Genomic DNA, 18,767 nt, shown 5'->3' with positions numbered 1-18,767 from the left:
AAAATCTTTACAGACATTCTTGAAAGTGAAAAGTGGTAATAAAAGTATCATCAAAATGTACAACATATCCTTTAGAGGCACTGGGGAACATGCTCTAGTATGTGATCTGAAATCTAGGTACACATGAAGAAAAATGTGGACTTGTTCATTCTTCTCCAGTCACTTAATGAGCAAAGGCACAGCACTGTTATTGCTTTCTTTTGTAATGCAGATATGCATTTCATTCCGGAGAAATAACCATTTATTCAGAGGAAAAAGTGCGAGTATTTTTTTGCAGTCCTTGCAATTAGGTCAGGTTTTTGCTGCTCTCAGCTCGAATTGTCAGAGGTTGTAAATATAGTACATTAGAAAAAAGCCACAATTGACTGATAACTTGAGTATGTTTTTTCCTCATACTGCGATTCTCGAATGAGAAGCACTTAGATTAGAAACAACCTTATCTTAGCATTGCAATTCCTTTTGCCAGCAGTGTATTTGCTGCTGCTAAGGTGTTTCCATCAGCAGCTGAGAACATTGACACCTGAGGGGCTCCAGAATCTTGTAAAACACCAATATCATAAATATGCACAATTAAAAACCACAGATAGAGTCTACATCTGTGAAGTTGTAAATTTTGAAACAATTTCACAGCAACAAATAGAAAATAAAGGGTTTCCATGTTCTTAGTAGAACATAATAAAAATTATTAATGATGACAAATATCTAATATCTCTAACATTTAGGTAAAACTAATTGCTACTCAAAACATAAATGGAAAAAGAACAAGTCTCTATGATAACTCACCTATCCTTTGATTCTTTCTAAAACTACCCATTTTCAGAGGAGTGCTCCCTCTATGTTAGTCACTCCTGTATTCAGTACAATTACAGAATCACAATATTCTGAGTTGAAAGGGATCCACAAGGATCCTCAAGTCCAACTCTTCAGTGAATGGTCCATACAGGGATCAAACCCACAACCTTGGTGTTATTTGCACCGTGCTCTAACCAACTGAGCTAATCTCAGGGTCAACCAATAGATACATGAAACATTTTGTCTCCAATTTGTGAATTTTATGGGAGTTTTAGAGCACGTATTCTACTAAAATGTAATTTAAATGGTCAAGACATCATTTTGCTCTTACTGCAATAGCTCTTAATGAACCTCGTTCACGGGTATGCAACTCCTTGTGCTGGACACTGCACAAACCAAACCAAAGACAAGTTTCTCTCTGTCAGCCCAGGAAAACCCAAACAAAAACAAGTTAATGTTACAGGTTTTCTGAAATGGAAGTACAACTTCCTTTGGTATGGCTCAGTCATTAACACAAGGAATGTCACCAGCAGTGATGTGACTCCAAAGGACACCTCACATCCCTAACGCCCTGGAGAAGTATCATCAGCTGAGAATATTTGTTCCCTTGGAGGATTTCCCAATGCTTGCCCAGACTTACTTGCTTGACTTTGTGCTCAGCTGCTGTTAAACTGGTTTTTCAAGTGTGTGTGTTCAGAGAGCCCTAACCAAATGCCCAGATAATTTGGCTGTTCAAAACCTCATAGTCTTCATGTTTGGTGGGCCACCATATGAGACTTCATGCCACGCTTAAGTCCACATTACCACACTGCCTATGTTGTGGGGGCAACTGTTTGTATCAGGATCTCATATGGGATGCTTTTGCCTTTTCTCCTGGGAAATGAATCTGTTAGCACTGCTTTTGTGTATAATGAGAACTTGTATGCAGTAAGAATTAGAATTTTATTGATGGGAAATTGAAACACAAGACTTAACTGAAAAATCTGAAGTTTGCCATTAGGAAACACTGCCAAAATATTTCAGGAAAGCTCTAGTAATGTACATATCACCCTATTTTCCATATAAACCAGGGTCTTTTTGAATTACATTTCACAAAACATGATGTGTTCTGCCTGTCACGAGACACAAGGACAGAGACAGCCTGGAAGGTGCTGCTCATGGGGTGCCACAGGAGGTACTGGCCTGGGGCTAGCCCAGGGCACAGCAGTAAAGGAGTATTATACAAAAATTAAAGGCACAAGATGAGTGTTTACACACAAAAAAACTTCTTTTTGATTTTTAATTTTAAAAATATCCCCAAAGCAAAAAATACATAAACCAAGAAAGCTTAAAATTAAATCTGCACAAAAGTTTCCTAAAAAAAAAAAAAAAAACACAACAAAAAAACCTCCCACCTTACAATTCAGTGAAAACTGAACTGGATGCCAAAGTTTGCCTCTAGCCCTAAGTTTAGGCTTATCTTTAATGTCAACCTTACACGATGGGTAATCTTAAAGTAAAATTATCAGTTAAAGCGTCACAATCGTGTTCTTGATCTCTCCAAACATTCTTTGAAGTCCTAATCTTGAATACTATACACTGCAAGGTATCACTTGTAAATGTTTGGATTGCACAGAATATTCTTTGGCCTTCTTTCTTTTCTTTCCACCTTAACATGTAAACACCCCCCTGAAAATTCCTTTGGTTAATGCTGCATGTTGGAAATGATGACATCAAAGGGAATAAAAGACTGTCAGATAAGCAGTGTATTAGATATTTTCTTTGCTAATTACACGACATACTCCTACCTTCTAAGCGTCTTGCTCTGTTATTTTGCTTTACTTTTTAACTCTCTGGATCCATCCTCTTTTTCATCTTTGTTAGAAATTGGACTTTATTAGTATTTCTATAATTATTTCAGTATTTTTGCTTTGAACATTGCAGATGTCCTTAATCTGAAACTGACATCTTGTATTACTCTAAAAGGTGCACCCCAGAGTGCTTCTGATAGCAACCACACATCATGGGGACTATAAACCAGAGTAACCAACCAAGACTGGAAAAAAGCCTGTGGATCCTGCAGAAAATTATGTCTCTACTTTAAAAGAGCTAAGTAATTCACTCAACCAAGAGATTTTGAGTAGATGTAATTAACTTCATTAATTTTACCCTGTAAATGCAAGCAGCAATTGAAGGGATGGGGGGAGGCTACAGCTTTTTTAAATCCATCATTCAGTTTCTAGTCCCCTTCTATCACAGGTTTCTGACACGCGGCTGGAAAGGGAAGAAACTCCTTTAAAGGAGACTTTATCTCAGTGTAGTAAGTTTTCTGTTCTTTGGAACCTGTCTCTGTAGCTGCTCATTCCCACCCTGTTGCAGAAGGTTTCTGGGCCCCACAGGTGGCACTGGTTCCTGAGCAAACTGTGGCCACATTCAAAAAACCCAACCATCATTGGCAGTAACAGAAAAGTACAAGCTAGCAGCAGAAATTGAGTTGGTAATAAAAAAGACATATTAATTATCATTTGAGTGAAACAGCTGATATTGTTCAACTGTTTAGCCCTCCTGTGGCTCATAACACCGTCTGCTTTATGACTTCAGCAGTCCATGCTGCATTCGCTGGTTTCTATTTCTTTTTAAAACAACTACCCCCAAACTCCTGCCACTATTACAGATTTAGCACGAACTCCCTACCCACAGTCCTCTGAACTCTCCTCTTAATGCCCTTCAGCATCCACAGCCCAACACAGAAAACAAGAAAACTCCCACCATGCTGGAATGTGGTCTCACACAGGAGTGGGAGGCAGCGGCTGCCAGTGGTACCCAGCTGCTCTCCAGCTCCCTCACAGCAACATCAAGCAAAAGCATCCAACATGTGGGTGCTGCATCCCCCTCAACTCTTCCAGCATGCCTTACTTCCAGGATGCTTTTTAAAGCCCATGAAAAGAAAATGCATTCCCCTATCTCCCTCATTACTGACTTGTAACCCAGCAAGTGATTTATCATGCCCAGTTTAAGAAACTTCATAAAAGATGTTGTATGGCTATAATGAAGTCCTCATTCCAACTATTTATATATTGCAGTTTGTCATTCAGAAAGAGAACACGGTTAACATGTCCCTGTGCATCCCTCAGCTGGGGCTGGTGTACTGCAGCCCACTCTGTTCCCCAGCTACAGACCAGTGCAAGCAGCACCTTCTAGCTCAGAGTATCACATACACAGCAGGTATTGGTTAGGTTTGGTTTTTCCCTCCCCCTCCTAATGGAGCATTCATCTGACGGGGAAATTCTAATTGGATGTGCAAAATAGAAAAGTTTTCACCTTCCTCCTTTTTTTAATGGAAGTTTGGCCAGGGGAAAGGCTGACAGCCCTCCACCTGGCATGGCAGCAGTGGATTTCCCTCCTACAGCTCACATTCCCTACTCTTGGATGCATTAACATTTGAGGGGTTTCCTTCCTTCAGCTGCAGATACTAAAATCAGTTCTCACAAACATAGAGCACAACAAGGCTCTAATTAGGAGCAGGTGACATCAGCCTGCTGCACATTTTCATAGTTTTTAAAGACCGCGCTGAAAGCATGAATGGTTCCTTCTGACACTGAACTGAGAGCATTTTCTTAACTACTCTATTATTTTGACTAAAACATATCTAGCTAAGAGAAAATAAACCTAAAATTTTGCCTTGATCCACACACACCAGGAAACTAAAAGCTCACTAATGTCAACAGCTGTTTCAACAACTCACTGTTAAATTGTGCTTTTCCTTCCAATTTAAAGCAAATTCAGTTTTCAAACAAATTCTTGATTTGCCTTTCTTGATAAAAGAAAGCACAGTTCCTGCAAGTTTCCTTCTATGAAATAAACTGATAAAAAAGAACTTTTACATTTGGGTTCAGTAAGCAAAGCATTGAGATCCAAGTCTTCCACAATTTCTTTTGGTCCTGGGATTGTATTGTCTAGATGGCCTCCTTGGTTTTCAAGCACCCTTTTTAAATGGATTTCTTTGTTGGATACCAATTCTCCATTTCATACGATGGGTCTGTTTCTCTCCATTCTTGACACATGCCTTTACGTTCAGCTATAATTAAAAAAAAAGGCTTAATTAAACAGCTCCCTTTATCATGGAATCCTGAAATCCCTGCATAGAACTTCCTTGTTCATCACTGACCATCTTCTGGAAATCTGTGGATTTTAAATGTAATTCTAGCAAAATTGTACTAATAGCCATGACATTCTCATAAGATCAGTTTTCTTTGTCATTATTAAAATAAAAATTTCCTAGCTTTCTACTAAACTCAGAGAATAAAACTTCCATTGCGCCTGCTCTTTGCCGAATTGACTACCATCATTAAGGAGGATAAGCATCAACCCTCTTTCAGAAGAGGCATCCTTGCATCAAGCAATACAATTCTCACAAGAAAAGAACCTTTTCACTGATGCAAAAAAAATTCATAGCCAAGATGTGGTCCCAGTCTTTCTGCTAACACATGGAACAAACTTGAAAAGTCAGTATATTGGGCCTGCCTCAGAATCTACAAAGGCACTCAAAAATAGCATCAACTACACTCAAAAGAAAGAGAAACTGAGAACCAAATACAAGACTGCATGCAGGAGAGAACAACTACCAGGCCATATATAGTTAATCCAAAATTATTCCTAGTTTGAGGGCCAAGATATCAGTGTGCTATTAAGCACAACCTGGACCTCCCTTTCTCTCTGGCTACATGATACTGATGCTCCTGTTACAGACCCCTCTTATTAAGCTGTGTCTTCAAAACAAACTGAAGCCAAGTGCTTCCATCCATTCCCCTGGCTTTATGTGGCACTGCCAAGATAGCAGTCAAATTTCAACTGGAAAGATTTAGGACTTGAGTACTTTTTTTCTGACTGAAAATGACACCAACTCAATTTAAACATTCTGCAAGACAGGTGAAAGCATCCCCCTGGCATCAAAAAGTAAGAACTGAGCTCTGCCATACAGAACCTGTCCGAAATAAATTAGACCCAGAGCTTCATTTCAACCCCCAGTCTTGTTTAGCATACAAAAAGATCTTTTCCTGAACAAATCCATAACACGGCCCAGTTCTACCCTTCAGTGGAGGATTGCAGGGTAAGTGCAGATTCCACTAGACACTGTGCTCCAATTTCTAACATGAAGAACTGGTAGATTGAGATGCCCAGATAAAATATGTACTAGAAACTTCTTGAAACATAGATGTCAGAGGTGATGATCTTCCGAAGGGCAATTTCTCTTTATAATATCTTACAGCTGTTGCAACAGAATCTGTCAGCAATAGCTGCCCAGTTAACACCCAGGTTATCAGGAGGACTTTGAAATTCCTATATAAATTATTTGCAAAGTTTAAATTTGAGGAAACAAACTCTGTATGCATAAACACAGGAACTTCAAGTAAAATAGTTCCTGTGGTTTGATAAATTCTTTCTTATCAGGGTCAGAAATTCAGTAGAGCCAGTATTTCAGAAGTGTTGTCACCACTGATGCAGGGGAACCCACAGGGAAGTCCCTGTCAAATCAGGAAGACAGACTGGTGCCAGGGACCAGATCTGACCCAAAGATAGTTATTTCTGCTGCTAGCACTTATTGGACAGACACAGCAAGGCTGCATGCAAAACTGTAAGTATGAGGGCAAACGCTCATCCCCAGCTTTTTTCAGTGTACCTCTCAGATAAAGAAGATGCTTTTATGCATTCCCTGCATAAAAGTCATCATGTGGGTCCTTGTAAGAAGAGCATCCCTCACAAATTTTGAGGTTAGTTAAGAATCTTATAAAAAATCACAATACAACTAAGAGACTTAAAGCATGAGATTTAGCCAGTCAAGGGTTTCAGAGAGGACACTCATCTTGACCGAACATATGTAACCACTAAATCAGATATAGTGGCTGATAGAATACAACTGTGAGAAGCAAAGCTAAATCCAATGCAATTGAGAATTACAACAATCACGTAACCACTCCACAAATCCTGAGCATCTTTCTTTCTGTGCACCCTGACTGTAAGGAAACCAAGACACTTAGGCATTTCATACTCTAATTGCACTTCTGGATTGTATTGTAAATACCTGCTTTATGGTATTTTTCTTCTTCAACTCCCTTCACCATTCATGAAAGTATATTAAAGTCCTTATTTTTCTGTACTCTAAATATAAGAATTTGACTACACCTGCTAGAAAGAATCGCAAGCAATCACAACCATGTTAAGAGCCTGCAGGGTGCTTTCATCTCACCTGCATCAACGAGGCCAAGCCAATGGGAATAGTTGATTTATCCTGTTTTAACATTATCCCAGCATATTAGGCAAGCACACAGTCAATCTCTAAAAATATGTCACAGCTGCTGACAGACTACACCTGTAAATACAAAGGAAGTATTTCTGAGTTTGTACAGCAATTTAAAAGTCTGGTACTGTAAATAAAGTAGTCCTACTTTTAAGAACTGCACAGGTCTAATCTGAGCTTTTGGATATTTGAAAACGTAGTTTACAAGTACTGAAGCTTCCTTCCATATGTCAGCAAAGGATTTTGAAGCATGCTTACAGTTTAACATCAACAATGGAAAAACAAATGGCAAAAGATGTAGATTAAAAAATCTGCATTGCAAGTGATGTAAATTCTATTTAGCAATCCAGAGACTGACATTTTGCCTGAACAGATAAACAAAATGCTGAGTTGAATGGTATTTGCCTGAAGATTAAAATGATGATTTTAGAATCAGTTTTAGACCCTTTATTAGAATATCTGCTATTCTTTAATACTATGTTTCTTGGCTTCAAAGTAGACAATTATTCTAGCCAATTATTGTTATTACATATTTTACTGCAGAAAGCATTCGTTTCATCTGCAACTAATCCAAGTGCAATGAACCTCTCTTAATGCTTTCAGCGCATCTTAGAGAAGAGCACTGGCCTGGGGCAGCAGGACCTGCATCCCTTGACATGCCTTATGGAATTGGGCAGGCCACTTCTCCTCTGCTTCACCTCTTTTTCCCCCCCTCTGCCTTGTTTATTCAGGCTATAAAAACGTGGAAACAGAAACCAGTCTGACCATTAGAATTAGAAAGTCTAGTAAAACAGCTTCGCTTCACTTGAGATCAGTGCAGTGCCTGGATACAAGAGAAAAGAGCTATTTGAGTGCTTACTAAATCTGTGAAATCAACAAACACTTCTAAGAGTTAGTCTTTCTTCCCTCACCTCAGTTACCTGCTTTCTACTCTCAACTCCAGGATCTAATAAAACACGAAGATTCAGGTGAATCATTGAATCCACCTTTGCCAGTTGATAAAATGAAATCTGCATAATGGAGCCTGTGTGTGCATACATGTGCCAGTGCATAAATACTGAGAGATGCAGAGCAAGTGACAAAAACAGCCAATAATGTAGCTGGGAGCTAAATCTCCTCATTAACTTTGAAGCTAAACTATGGATGTTCACTAACAAGTCAACAGAAAGTACAAGACAAGAAGCTTCACTCAAGCTCTTATTATTGTATTTGAGGATGAACAAGAGCCCTTACAGCACTGAACAAGGGAGGGAAGTTCTTTCCTCTTCCCGCTCCTTTCAAGGACTCCAATTGCACAGCAGGCTCAATTACCACACAGCTAACTACAGAGCCTTACCTGTGGTGACAGGGAAGAAAAACAATTTCTCTTGTATACATTTAAGAGGGAAGATGTTCTGTCATTATCTTGGTGGTACTTGCCCACACCACCCAATGGTGCAAGAAATACAGAGGCAGTTTGATTTGTCACAACAGAGTATCAAGAAGCAACCGTGCAGCAAGGATTGGCAGCTACACTAAATACTGCCTAGCACATCCACTAAGCAGGACACTAAGCACAGAAAGTTTCTCCTTTTTATTATCCCTGCTGAGAGTTGAGGAAAAAAGAGCTGTAAGAGCCTCACTGATGTAATATCCATGCAGGTCTTGTGACTTGTCAGAAAGGTTACTGGAGTGAGCTTTCAATTTTTCGCTGTGTGAACAGTTTCAATGTTATTTTAACATTAAAATACATCAGGCACTATTTAGGGTACATAGTTCATTCTAAAATACACCATTTGCAGCATTGTAATGCTGTAATGGATCCTAAACCCATTGTATTTTTTAAGATTCCTGATCAATTCTTTAGGTTCACATGATTAATTAAAAAATGTAACAATTCCACCTCTCTCAAGTATTCAAAAGGGGTGGCACTCATCAAAAATAACCAAATAAAACAGAAAGAGTTCCTAGGTGCAGTTATACTTGGTGTCCTGTATTCCAGAAAAACACTGACGGACTTTGGAAAAAGCAGAAGACCTCTCACTTTCAAAACACATCACTCCCAGCTGAGTCATACAGATCTCCAGCTCTAAAAAGAGGAAAAATCTAAAAATCCTCTCTTCTAAAAATCTGCATGAGAAAGCTTAAATTTGGAGCTTTTGAGGAAGTTGGAGCATTAATCACAAGGTCCTGCAGCACAATTATAGCTACAGTGTCACAATAGCACATGCACAAGAGAAGCATTAAAAAAAACAAATTACAGCAGGAAGTGATGGAACAGCTCTGAACATCACCACTGAGAGAAAGGCAGGGCAAGCCACAATTTCACCTGCCCTGGGATTATAACTAAAAAAATTCTTAAAGAAACTTGTACCAGGTCTTCAGCCTGCTCAGCTGAGGCTATACCAGGCTGCCACTGGGAGAATCCAAACATTCTCCAAGAAAATTAGCGAAATATGGTAACAATTACCAAAACATCATGTTTCTTAAATGTAGTTCTGCTCTCCTCAGCACTGACCATGGGTTTGGGTGTTTTTAAACAAATATTTTATATAAACCAAATATTTTTATTTGGCAATGTCAGATGACAGATTTTCCCAAAAGGGAAGATTATTGTAGGGCCCGTGTTATGCACTCTCTACTTCTTCAGCTCTGAAAAGGGAAGCAAATACAAATACCCCTGTTTTACACAGCTCCTTTCCCGCAAGCAAGGCACTTCTTACCAGAAAAATAAAAATATACAGGTAGAAATCAGCAATGCAGAAAATATCCAAACTCTGTTAAGAACTAATGAAGCTCATTTTTGCATTTTCTTCAGCTTTTTTTCACTCCTGAAACATAATATGAAATTAACGCCTAAAATATTGGCCAAAAATAATGAATAAAACCTGTTATGATTCTGCAGTTCTGTAAGGCTGTTACTGGAATTCAGAAATCAGAAAAGCTGTGTTAGTTCAGCATTACCAAGTGAAAATGGTCTTTGTTCATACTTACTTTCTTCTGATAGGAAAAATAAATACCATGTTAATTCTTTGAAGGAAAGACTGTTTTCTTTAAAGGAAACAGATTCAGCTTTTGCAACCCAACACCTGATCTACTCTTCCTTCTCTTTAATGGAATTCTAAAATAATAGCTGGGAATTATAAATACAGTACAAACATACAGCTAGCAAAACAAATCCAATACGACTTTCCTAAGTACTTTACTACTGTCATCATAAAAGTCTACAAGAAAGCCTGAGGGATAAAAGTGAAATTATTGTTGTCATTTATGTTATATCAACTACCTTTATGTAGCACAGCTGCCACACTGTTAAAAACTTCCAAAAGAAAGGAGACTGGTAAAATTTAAATGCTTTCAAAATGCAGCAAGGCAGCGGACAACAAAACAGTATTTTAGTGTTTATTGTCCCATTCTACAAGGCTTTCCAGAAGGGGAGAGATACCAGCCAGAAGGGCCACATCCACCCCAGCATCCCACTTGTGCCTCCATCACGAGGCCAGACATCCGTCACCGCCGAACCCACAGAAGAAGGAACAGCAGGAACAGCCGCCCTCCTCTGCGTCAGCAGCACCCAGAGAGCCCCACAGGGAGCAGGCGGCTGTGGCCGGGACACCACGGGGAAGGGGAGGGAGAAGGAAGGGCCGATTCACCTTCTGGCTGACAAGAGACAGTGCCAGGCAGAGTTCAGAGGCTGGGTTGTGAAGAGGCAAAACACAGGGGCCTTTGTTGGAGATGAGTAAAGGCAAAAAGGTCAACTGTGCTCCAAGAGATTCCCTTCTCCTGGATTTAAAAGTGCCCCTCAAGGCAGTTCACAAAAACCATGCTGCTGACCTGTGGTGCTGTGCAGGCACCTGCCACCCCACTATTTGCTGCCGGCTACTTAAGTCACATTTCCTTCCGCCTCTTGCTCACTCAGTGTTCTTTTCCCTGTGCCTCTTATTCAACTCGTTCTTCCACCTTTCCCATCCCCAGCACTCCCTGCCCTCTGGCTCCTGATCTTGCTTCTGCATCCATGCCTCCCATGCTTCACCAACTACTTTGTCCCATACTCTTCCTCTTCTGTCTCTCTTTCCATCTATCCAAGGGTTTTTCTTACTCCTTTGGGCCCTGAGCTTCTCACATCCAACCCCTCCTACTCCTCAACAACCAAGGAGTGGACAGCAGTGGGAAATGGGAGGACAAGATGGACACGCCACAACATCGGTGAGGCAGGAAGTAGAGAAGGTGAAAGAGTTCAGATTAGAACCAATTTGGGTCAAGAGAAGGTTATGAGGGATAGTAAAAATACATGAGCATACAACAGGGGAGATATCAGTGCACAGCTGCACTAGCATTAAACTTCCTGTAGTCAACTTTTAAAAGCTACTGTTGACAAAATACCTTCTTAGATCGGGCTGTGTCCTGACCCAGTTCTGGGATGCTTAAGTGCTTTACCTCTGCTTGTGTCAGCAGCTGCATAAGAAAAGTAAGGGATTGTATTTCACACTGGTAAATGATTTCCCTATTCATCAATTTGTCAACATCAAGATACATCAAGTTACACACAGAATCACAGAATTGTTAGGGTTGGAAAGGATCTCTGGAGATCACCTTGTCCAACACCCCTGCCAAGGCTGGGTCACCTAGAGCACATTACACAGAAATGTATCCAGGTGGGTTTTGAATGTCTCCAGGGAGGAGACATGATTCCACAACTTCCCTGGGCAGCATGCTCTGCCACCCATTATGTAAAAAGGTTCTTCCTCATGTTGAGGTGGAACTTCTTGTGCTTTAGTTTATGGTCATTACCTCCCCACTCACTGTGTCTGTTTGCAGAGCCTCAAGAGTGTTACCCTCAGATAGCATGGTCATTATTATTCTCATAATGAGCTACGCAAACGTATTAAGATTTTACTTCCCATCATGGAAAAGTTCTTTTAAATCCAACATGCAGCTTCCTGATGTGCTTCAGCATGTGGTGTTTCAAACAGCTGTCCCAGCACCACTGCAAAGACGTGTGAGGAGTACAAAGAGCACAGCAGCTGCCTAAAGGGGGGCAGAATGAGGAGAATGTATGTGGGAACACGGCACAAAGCAGAGATGGGGGGTGATCCCACCAAACAGAAAGAACTAGCTCCAGAGGAGGACATCTGTCCACAGCCATGACTAATGCTTTTGACTCAACCTGGCCCAGCAGGAGGTATGAGAAGTGCTGCTAAGAATCAAGCTAGCATTGCTATGATGAATCACAGTGGTACCAAGTTAATACAACTCATCAGATCTAATTAAACCTCTCTGTGTTGCTAAGCTCTTCTGCAGCATGTCTGACTCCAGCGAGGGTGAGCCAGTCAATTCTCTAATGAGTCTTCACTCCTGCAAGCACTTGCACAAATGCTCTGTGGTCCTTCATGTAGCCACAGTATATAAAATTAAGCAATAAAAGCTAAGTTTGGTTTGGTCTTCCTTTTTATTTTCTTCTGATGGTATAGAGGAAAATTATGTCTTTACAAACATGTGCACCAGCAACTCATCAAAATAAGTTTTGTAAAATCAAGCTGATCAAATATATGCTCTAGTGAGATTTACCTATATTCAGCTCTCTAATTGCTCCTTTCATCTCTCCACATGAAAAGCAACACTTCATCTCATTTCTTCCAAGATTTGTTATTTAGGAACATTAATCCCTTTCACAGGATTTGATAGGTGTGGATCAGTATCACTTACAAGATAACGAAATCCACATAATTTATAGCATGCAGTAGAAGATGTCTACAGGATGTGAGAGAAAAGACTGGGGTAAAACAGGTATTTTCCTTCAAACTTCTTTTGTGTTCAGTTTAAGTGCATCAACCACTTGCCTTTTCACCAAACACACATACCTTTCACTTCTTATGAGTCAAGGCATTCTCCCCCCACTCTTCTTTTTAAGTGATGCTCTAAGTTCACATTTAGCTTTCATTCAATCCAAGAGAGCCTTCTCCTGCTCTTGTTGGAGTTAAGACCTTTGCCATTAACATAAATGTTACTCAGTAGAATCAGTTGTTTATAAGATTACCCTCTGTACACTTTCCTTTCTCACTGGCTCCTTGCTATTCTACCCATATTTTCATATCTAAGTTTTCCCATGGGTATTTCCTTCCTGTAGGCTGTACTAACCTCCCAAAGCCATAATGTCTGTATAAACCTTTTCTATTGTTGAACTATGTAAATCCTTTTGACTTGATGTCACCCAATTATATTAAAGTTTTACAGCCTTATGCTGAGTCTTATCCCAGACATTTTTAGCTGAGGCTCACAGCTGAACTTGACACATAAATTATCAAATCGGTAATTTTGAAATATTGAGCACACATCTTACAGCCATGCATCTGAGATAAGAAAAAATCTGTTTCTGAGATCACAGTGAATAAGAGCTGAAAATGTGCTTCTTCACCACAGGTGTAAATTCTCAGACTTTAAAGGTTCTTGTCCTTCCCCTGTTAAGCAAAACCCCATGTGCTAAAGGTCACTTGCGACATGACAGAACTATGGATACTTCCATCAAAAACTCTGCATTTTCTTGTGAAAGCCACCATGGAAATTACTTCACACTGTCCACCTATTTCACAAGTGGAGCCTAGCAGCCATTTTTCTAAGTTACTACTAACATGCTCCAATTTATATTTACTACAATATTGTCCAAAAGTCTGAATGACAGAGAAGGACTCTGAGATGCCAAGAGCAACAGAAACACTTCAGAAAATCTTCCCCATCTGTTGGATTCATTTGGCCATTGATGTTTCCACCAACTTCTGGAACAACAACCTGCTTCCCCTCCATGCCCACCTTCACATCTCTCAAAATAAACCCAAAGGCATTTCAGAAACACTTCCTAGGTTAAAATCTAGGGGGAGAACAAGTTCATTTGGAGTCATCTCCCTTCTATCCAAGTGACCCTACATGTGAGGTAGAGGAATCCAAAGGTTCCCTAAATGAAAAATCAGTGTTTTCATGCATGCAGCACCAAGTGACAATCTGGGAACTCCAAACATGAAAGCTGCCATGCAGAATTCTCTTTATCCATCATGTGTAGTTTATTTTAAAGAGAACAGTTATTAAGACATTTTTATACTAGTAAGGTCCAATTAAGTACCTATACTTGATATTCATGACTATTTGGTCAGACTGCATTAAAATTCCCAGGTGAAAGAGATAAGAACTGTCAAATCTCTCAGAGAAGGAAACTGAGAAGCATGATCTAACAGACAGCAAAGAAATCAAGAGTTCGATATTCAGGAAAGGAATAACTTCATACAAGTAAAAACTTCCATAGTTTAAACAGACAAGGCAATCTTGATTAAAAAACAGAATTTGATTATTTAAGTTTTCTCTCTACTTTATAATGTAATCACTAGAATAACAATGTTACATAAATTTAATTTCAGCAAAATAAAATTACTAAGATTGTCTATGCAACCCATGTAAGCATATATAATTTTATAAAAAAGGACCAAAAAACTGTGTTCACTGCATTCCAACAATTATTGAAAAATATTACCATTCCATTCAATTTTTTTAATGGGAATTATTGTAAAGTGTTTCATTCTTCATTGTCGCTTCTTGCTTATATGAGAACATAATAAAGACTGACATGTACTGCTTCTAGGTCTCACCTTGTAACTAGGAGCTTAATAAAACCCCCTTGGTGAACCAGATCCAGGGAAGGATGTAAGCTTCGAGTTAGATATATAAACATCCTAACAGTTCTGTGTGCTTGTATTTACAGTTCTCAGGAAATGAAACACTTGAGGCACAAAATGTACATAAACACTCAAGCATCATGTGACAAATTGTAGCTAATTTTAATCATGTAAACAACAAGGGTCCATCCAATATCACACTGAAGTAATTTCCCATTTAATTTCAGTCTTATTGAAACTCTAAAGGTAATTAGAATTTAAACCAGGACTCTCTAATCCTATTGATGAAGAAAATGCACCACATAATAAGACATGTAGCTCTATGGCACACTCCATCTTTTAACTTTTCTTCACTAAGAAAAAAACAACTAAGACAACATCTGTAATGCTACCTATGGAAAAGGGTTTTCAAACCCACCCAAAATGGCACATACTCAAAAATGACACATGCAAACACAATTCCTGAGTTTCAACATGCACCCATCCCAGAACAGGACTAAGAAACGTGACAGATGCCACTGCTGTCCCTAATACTGCACCCAGCCAAGGAGCATGGAAAGCTCGCTGAGGATGACTGAGGAAGCTGGGAGGCAGGGACAGAACTCATTCCCCAAAGAACTTCCAGCTGTGATATGTGAGCCTCACTATGCATCTCAAAACGAGTGTATTTTTGGGAATGACAAGAGCTCCGTGAAAATACAAAGTAGCTTCAATTTACACACCTTACAGAGACATGAGCTAAATCCTGACTTCCTTCAGTGTCTCAAAGACCCTTTAAAATACTGTTAACACCCACCAAAAAATGTCTATTCCTTCTGAGTCTGTTCAGACCTTCAAGTAAGATTATTTTTTTTTGCAATTACAGCCATCTGAAGACCATCACTACCTTCCTGATGAAAATTTACCCTAAATTTCATAAAAAACACAATATCTCTATAGATCCACAGGAACATCGGCTTAAGTCAACCAAGACAGTTTGTCATGCTACTTCTGGCACCAAGACCTATTCTGGGTCATCAGAGTCCTTGGGCAATGTGCACAGTTGCCAGTAGCATCTTCTGCAGGGAGCCAGAAGTGACACCATCTATACACCCTTCCCAGCCCATGTATTTCTCCTATTCTCCAACTGCATTGCCTGTGTCAGCTGCAAACAGATCTCCACAAAGAATCCAGGAGATACTCTCAGAAGGCCAGGAGGGAAAAGGTCAAAAAGGCCAAGAAACTTTTTGAGGTTAGAAAAGTAAACACTGCTGTCCTCTCTTCTCAGAGGACCCCACACTTCTCTGAGAAGCTGTGATGGAACTGAATCACAGAGCCCAAGAAACGCTTCTTGTAAGTACAACTATTAACATCCCTATTCCTGAATATTTAATCTTGCAATTTCTAATTAGTTAAACGGTTAAAAAAAAGGTGACCAAACCCTTACAAGCACTACTGAAATAGGAAGCAGGTGCACAAATTTTTTTGTGCGCCTGCAAAAAATGGATACAGATTTATGTTTTGAACCATGTGCTGCAACAAACAACTAAAACCCAAAAAGACAAATACTTTTGGACTTGTTGTGAAGCACCATAACACAAAAATCAGACTTAAGTGACAGCAGGCAGCTACTTACCAGTTAGATTTACCTCCGACTGTGAAGTATAGGACTATCTAACAGCTAAATCTCCTCTCAGATTCTGACATGTCTCATCTACAGTGTCATATTTCTGATACATGCCAGGTTTTACATGTTGACACTTCACAAATACATTTTTTCCTGACAGCTCCCTTACTAGCCAACTCCAATGACAGATGACTGAAGCCACTGAGTAAATGGTGTAGCTTCCCTATATTCATGGTACAGAGAGTAAATCTGGTGTAACAACATGTGAAATATTGCTCTTGCAAGGTCTGACTCAACCAACTTTACAGCTTCAAAGTAGCAGAGTCAAGCTCCTTCTGGGTACTCCAAAGAGCAGGTAACTCAACACAATGTGCCTCCAGTAGACGTGTGCCCCATGGGAGAGCTGGGCTCAGTAGCTCTCCTCTTTGCTCCCCAGCAACAAAGTGGCAGGACTCCACCATCACTTCCAAAGTGAACAGCACCACATTCTCTGTGGGAATCACCCACACTCAGAAAACAACATGAAAGAAACAGAAGAAAACAATCAGGGCCCTCACAAAATCTGCTGCTGTGAAAAGAACTTGCTCTAGAGCCCGTATGTACTCCTCATGCACACAGCCAATGAGCTGAGATGCTTTATTCAGGTTACCAAGCGAAATTCTCTTGACAAGGAAAGCAATAAGGCAAGACCATAGGGGTAGGTCATATGTGTACCTTCAACGAACATGGAGATTAAAGAAAAGGTAGGAAAAACACCCAAGCAATCAGGTAAGGAAATGAGAAAAACACCTGTATATGTATCCTCATTAAAAGAAGCTACATGTAAAACCAAGAAATCCAGCAACTACATAAGTAATCACATTACAAAACAACAAAACACTAATGTTCCTTCTTCAGTGAGTTACTTCAAAACTCTTTCAGTATTATTTTGCATTGCTCAGGACCAACTTCATAGAAAATGTAGAAATAAAAATACAGACTCAATTCTATAAGCACAGGTTCACATTTAGCTTTATTTCCTTCATACCATGAGCAGAGTCAGTCTTCACTGTACCAACCAAAGATAATTAACAACACTATTATACATGAATCTAGACAGATATTGCTGCCTTAAGTCTAAATGGCTTGAAAGAAGACTGGCTGTACAGCCACCATGGACTCATTTGGAAAATGTATTTTCAGCTCAGTAAATTTTATTCCCACAATGCCTCTTCAGATTTAGGAACTGCAATTACAATTTTGAGACACAGTCCTTCTCAAACACAACTTTCCTCCCCAGCTTTCACTTTCCCCTCTTCCCTTCCCTTCCCACAATCAAGCTATTAACTCTTAAATAAATGGAATAAGCACTTAACATCAGGAGCCACAAGGGTCTGTTGGCTCCTATCTCCTGTTTAAAGGTCTGTTTAAACGGGAATTAAAATAAACCGCTTCTGTGGATTTAGGCCCAAAAGCTCAAATCGGCAAACAGAGGTACTTGACCTCTCTGGAGCAGTCCCAGGAGCAACCACAGACAAACCACGCAGGCCCTGGAGAAGTTCTCCAGAGACAAACACCATTTTCAGAAGTTTGCTACCTGAACACAAATTAGGGAACTGTCCCCTGTGCTTGCCTTCCCAAACTCCGAAGTGCAACTTCTGGTTTGCGTTCCCTGTCTTTGCGTCTTCCTAGCACAGTGAAAAGCAAACCACAGACTTCGTGTCCAGCCTGCTTTTAAAAACGAAGTACTTCTTTAAGATGCAATGGCTGCCCTGAGCAGTGACATTACTTGACCCGAACATCTACGTGTGTTTGTTTCAAAGCTGGTCACCATAAATCACGACCATCTCCAGGTCAAGCAGCCGCACGCACGGCAATGCCAGGCTGGCACACATCCCCAGACCCACACCTCAGCTGCGACGACAGATGCCCTAATTCCGCTTAGCTTTAGGAACAGCTTAAGTATCTTCCTTGTGAATGGACTTTGATGTGCCTTCGTTTGGACAGCGTGCTGGAAGCAGCACTCATGATGCCTTTTGAATATTAATTATCCCTTTTTAAGGCCGAGGCCACCGGCCCCGAGTGTCCCCGCTCTGGTGGCGCCCCCTCCCCCGGCCCCAGGACCGAAGTGTCGGGGGGATACGGACACGGCGTCCCCGCCTGGCCCGGGGGAAGCCGTAGGAGCGGGGCGGGGAGTCCCGACCCCCCGGCCCCGCCGCCCCCGGTCCCGCTCACCCTTCTTGTCCATGAGCCACATGAAGAAGAAGCAGGGCGCGAAGCCGATGGGCCCCCAGAAGACGAGTAGGGCGATGTCCCAGCCGCTGAAGCCGAAGGCCAGGCGGGCCGAGTTCTGGATGGGGCCCCAGGTGTTCCACACCAGGCCCTGCGCGAAGCCCAGCAGCGAGAACAGCAGCAGCACCAGCCACCGCCGCCCGTACACGCGGCCCGACAGCGGCGGCAGCCGCCCCGCCGG

At 40.7% G+C, this 18,767-nt stretch overlaps 1 protein-coding gene across 1 annotated transcript in view; it reads right to left on the bottom strand.

The window, feature by feature from the left end:
* SLC49A4 (solute carrier family 49 member 4) overlaps positions 1–18,767 on the bottom strand; it is a 64,795-nt gene that overhangs the window by 45,353 nt on the left and 675 nt on the right. Inside the window, exon 2 of the mRNA XM_027636402.1 lies at positions 18,530–18,767. This exon is cut by the window's right edge and continues 13 nt beyond it. Coding sequence (XP_027492203.1) covers positions 18,530–18,767 — 238 coding nt within the window. The remainder of the gene's footprint in view (positions 1–18,529) is intronic.

This window comes from Corapipo altera, unplaced genomic scaffold (genome assembly GCF_003945725.1).
Source record: "Corapipo altera isolate COAL_440 unplaced genomic scaffold, ASM394572v1 45, whole genome shotgun sequence".
Taxonomy (NCBI): Eukaryota; Metazoa; Chordata; class Aves; order Passeriformes; family Pipridae; genus Corapipo; species Corapipo altera.
Note: the sequence above shows the minus strand (reverse complement) of the source record. Positions and strands in the feature narration are given on the sequence as shown.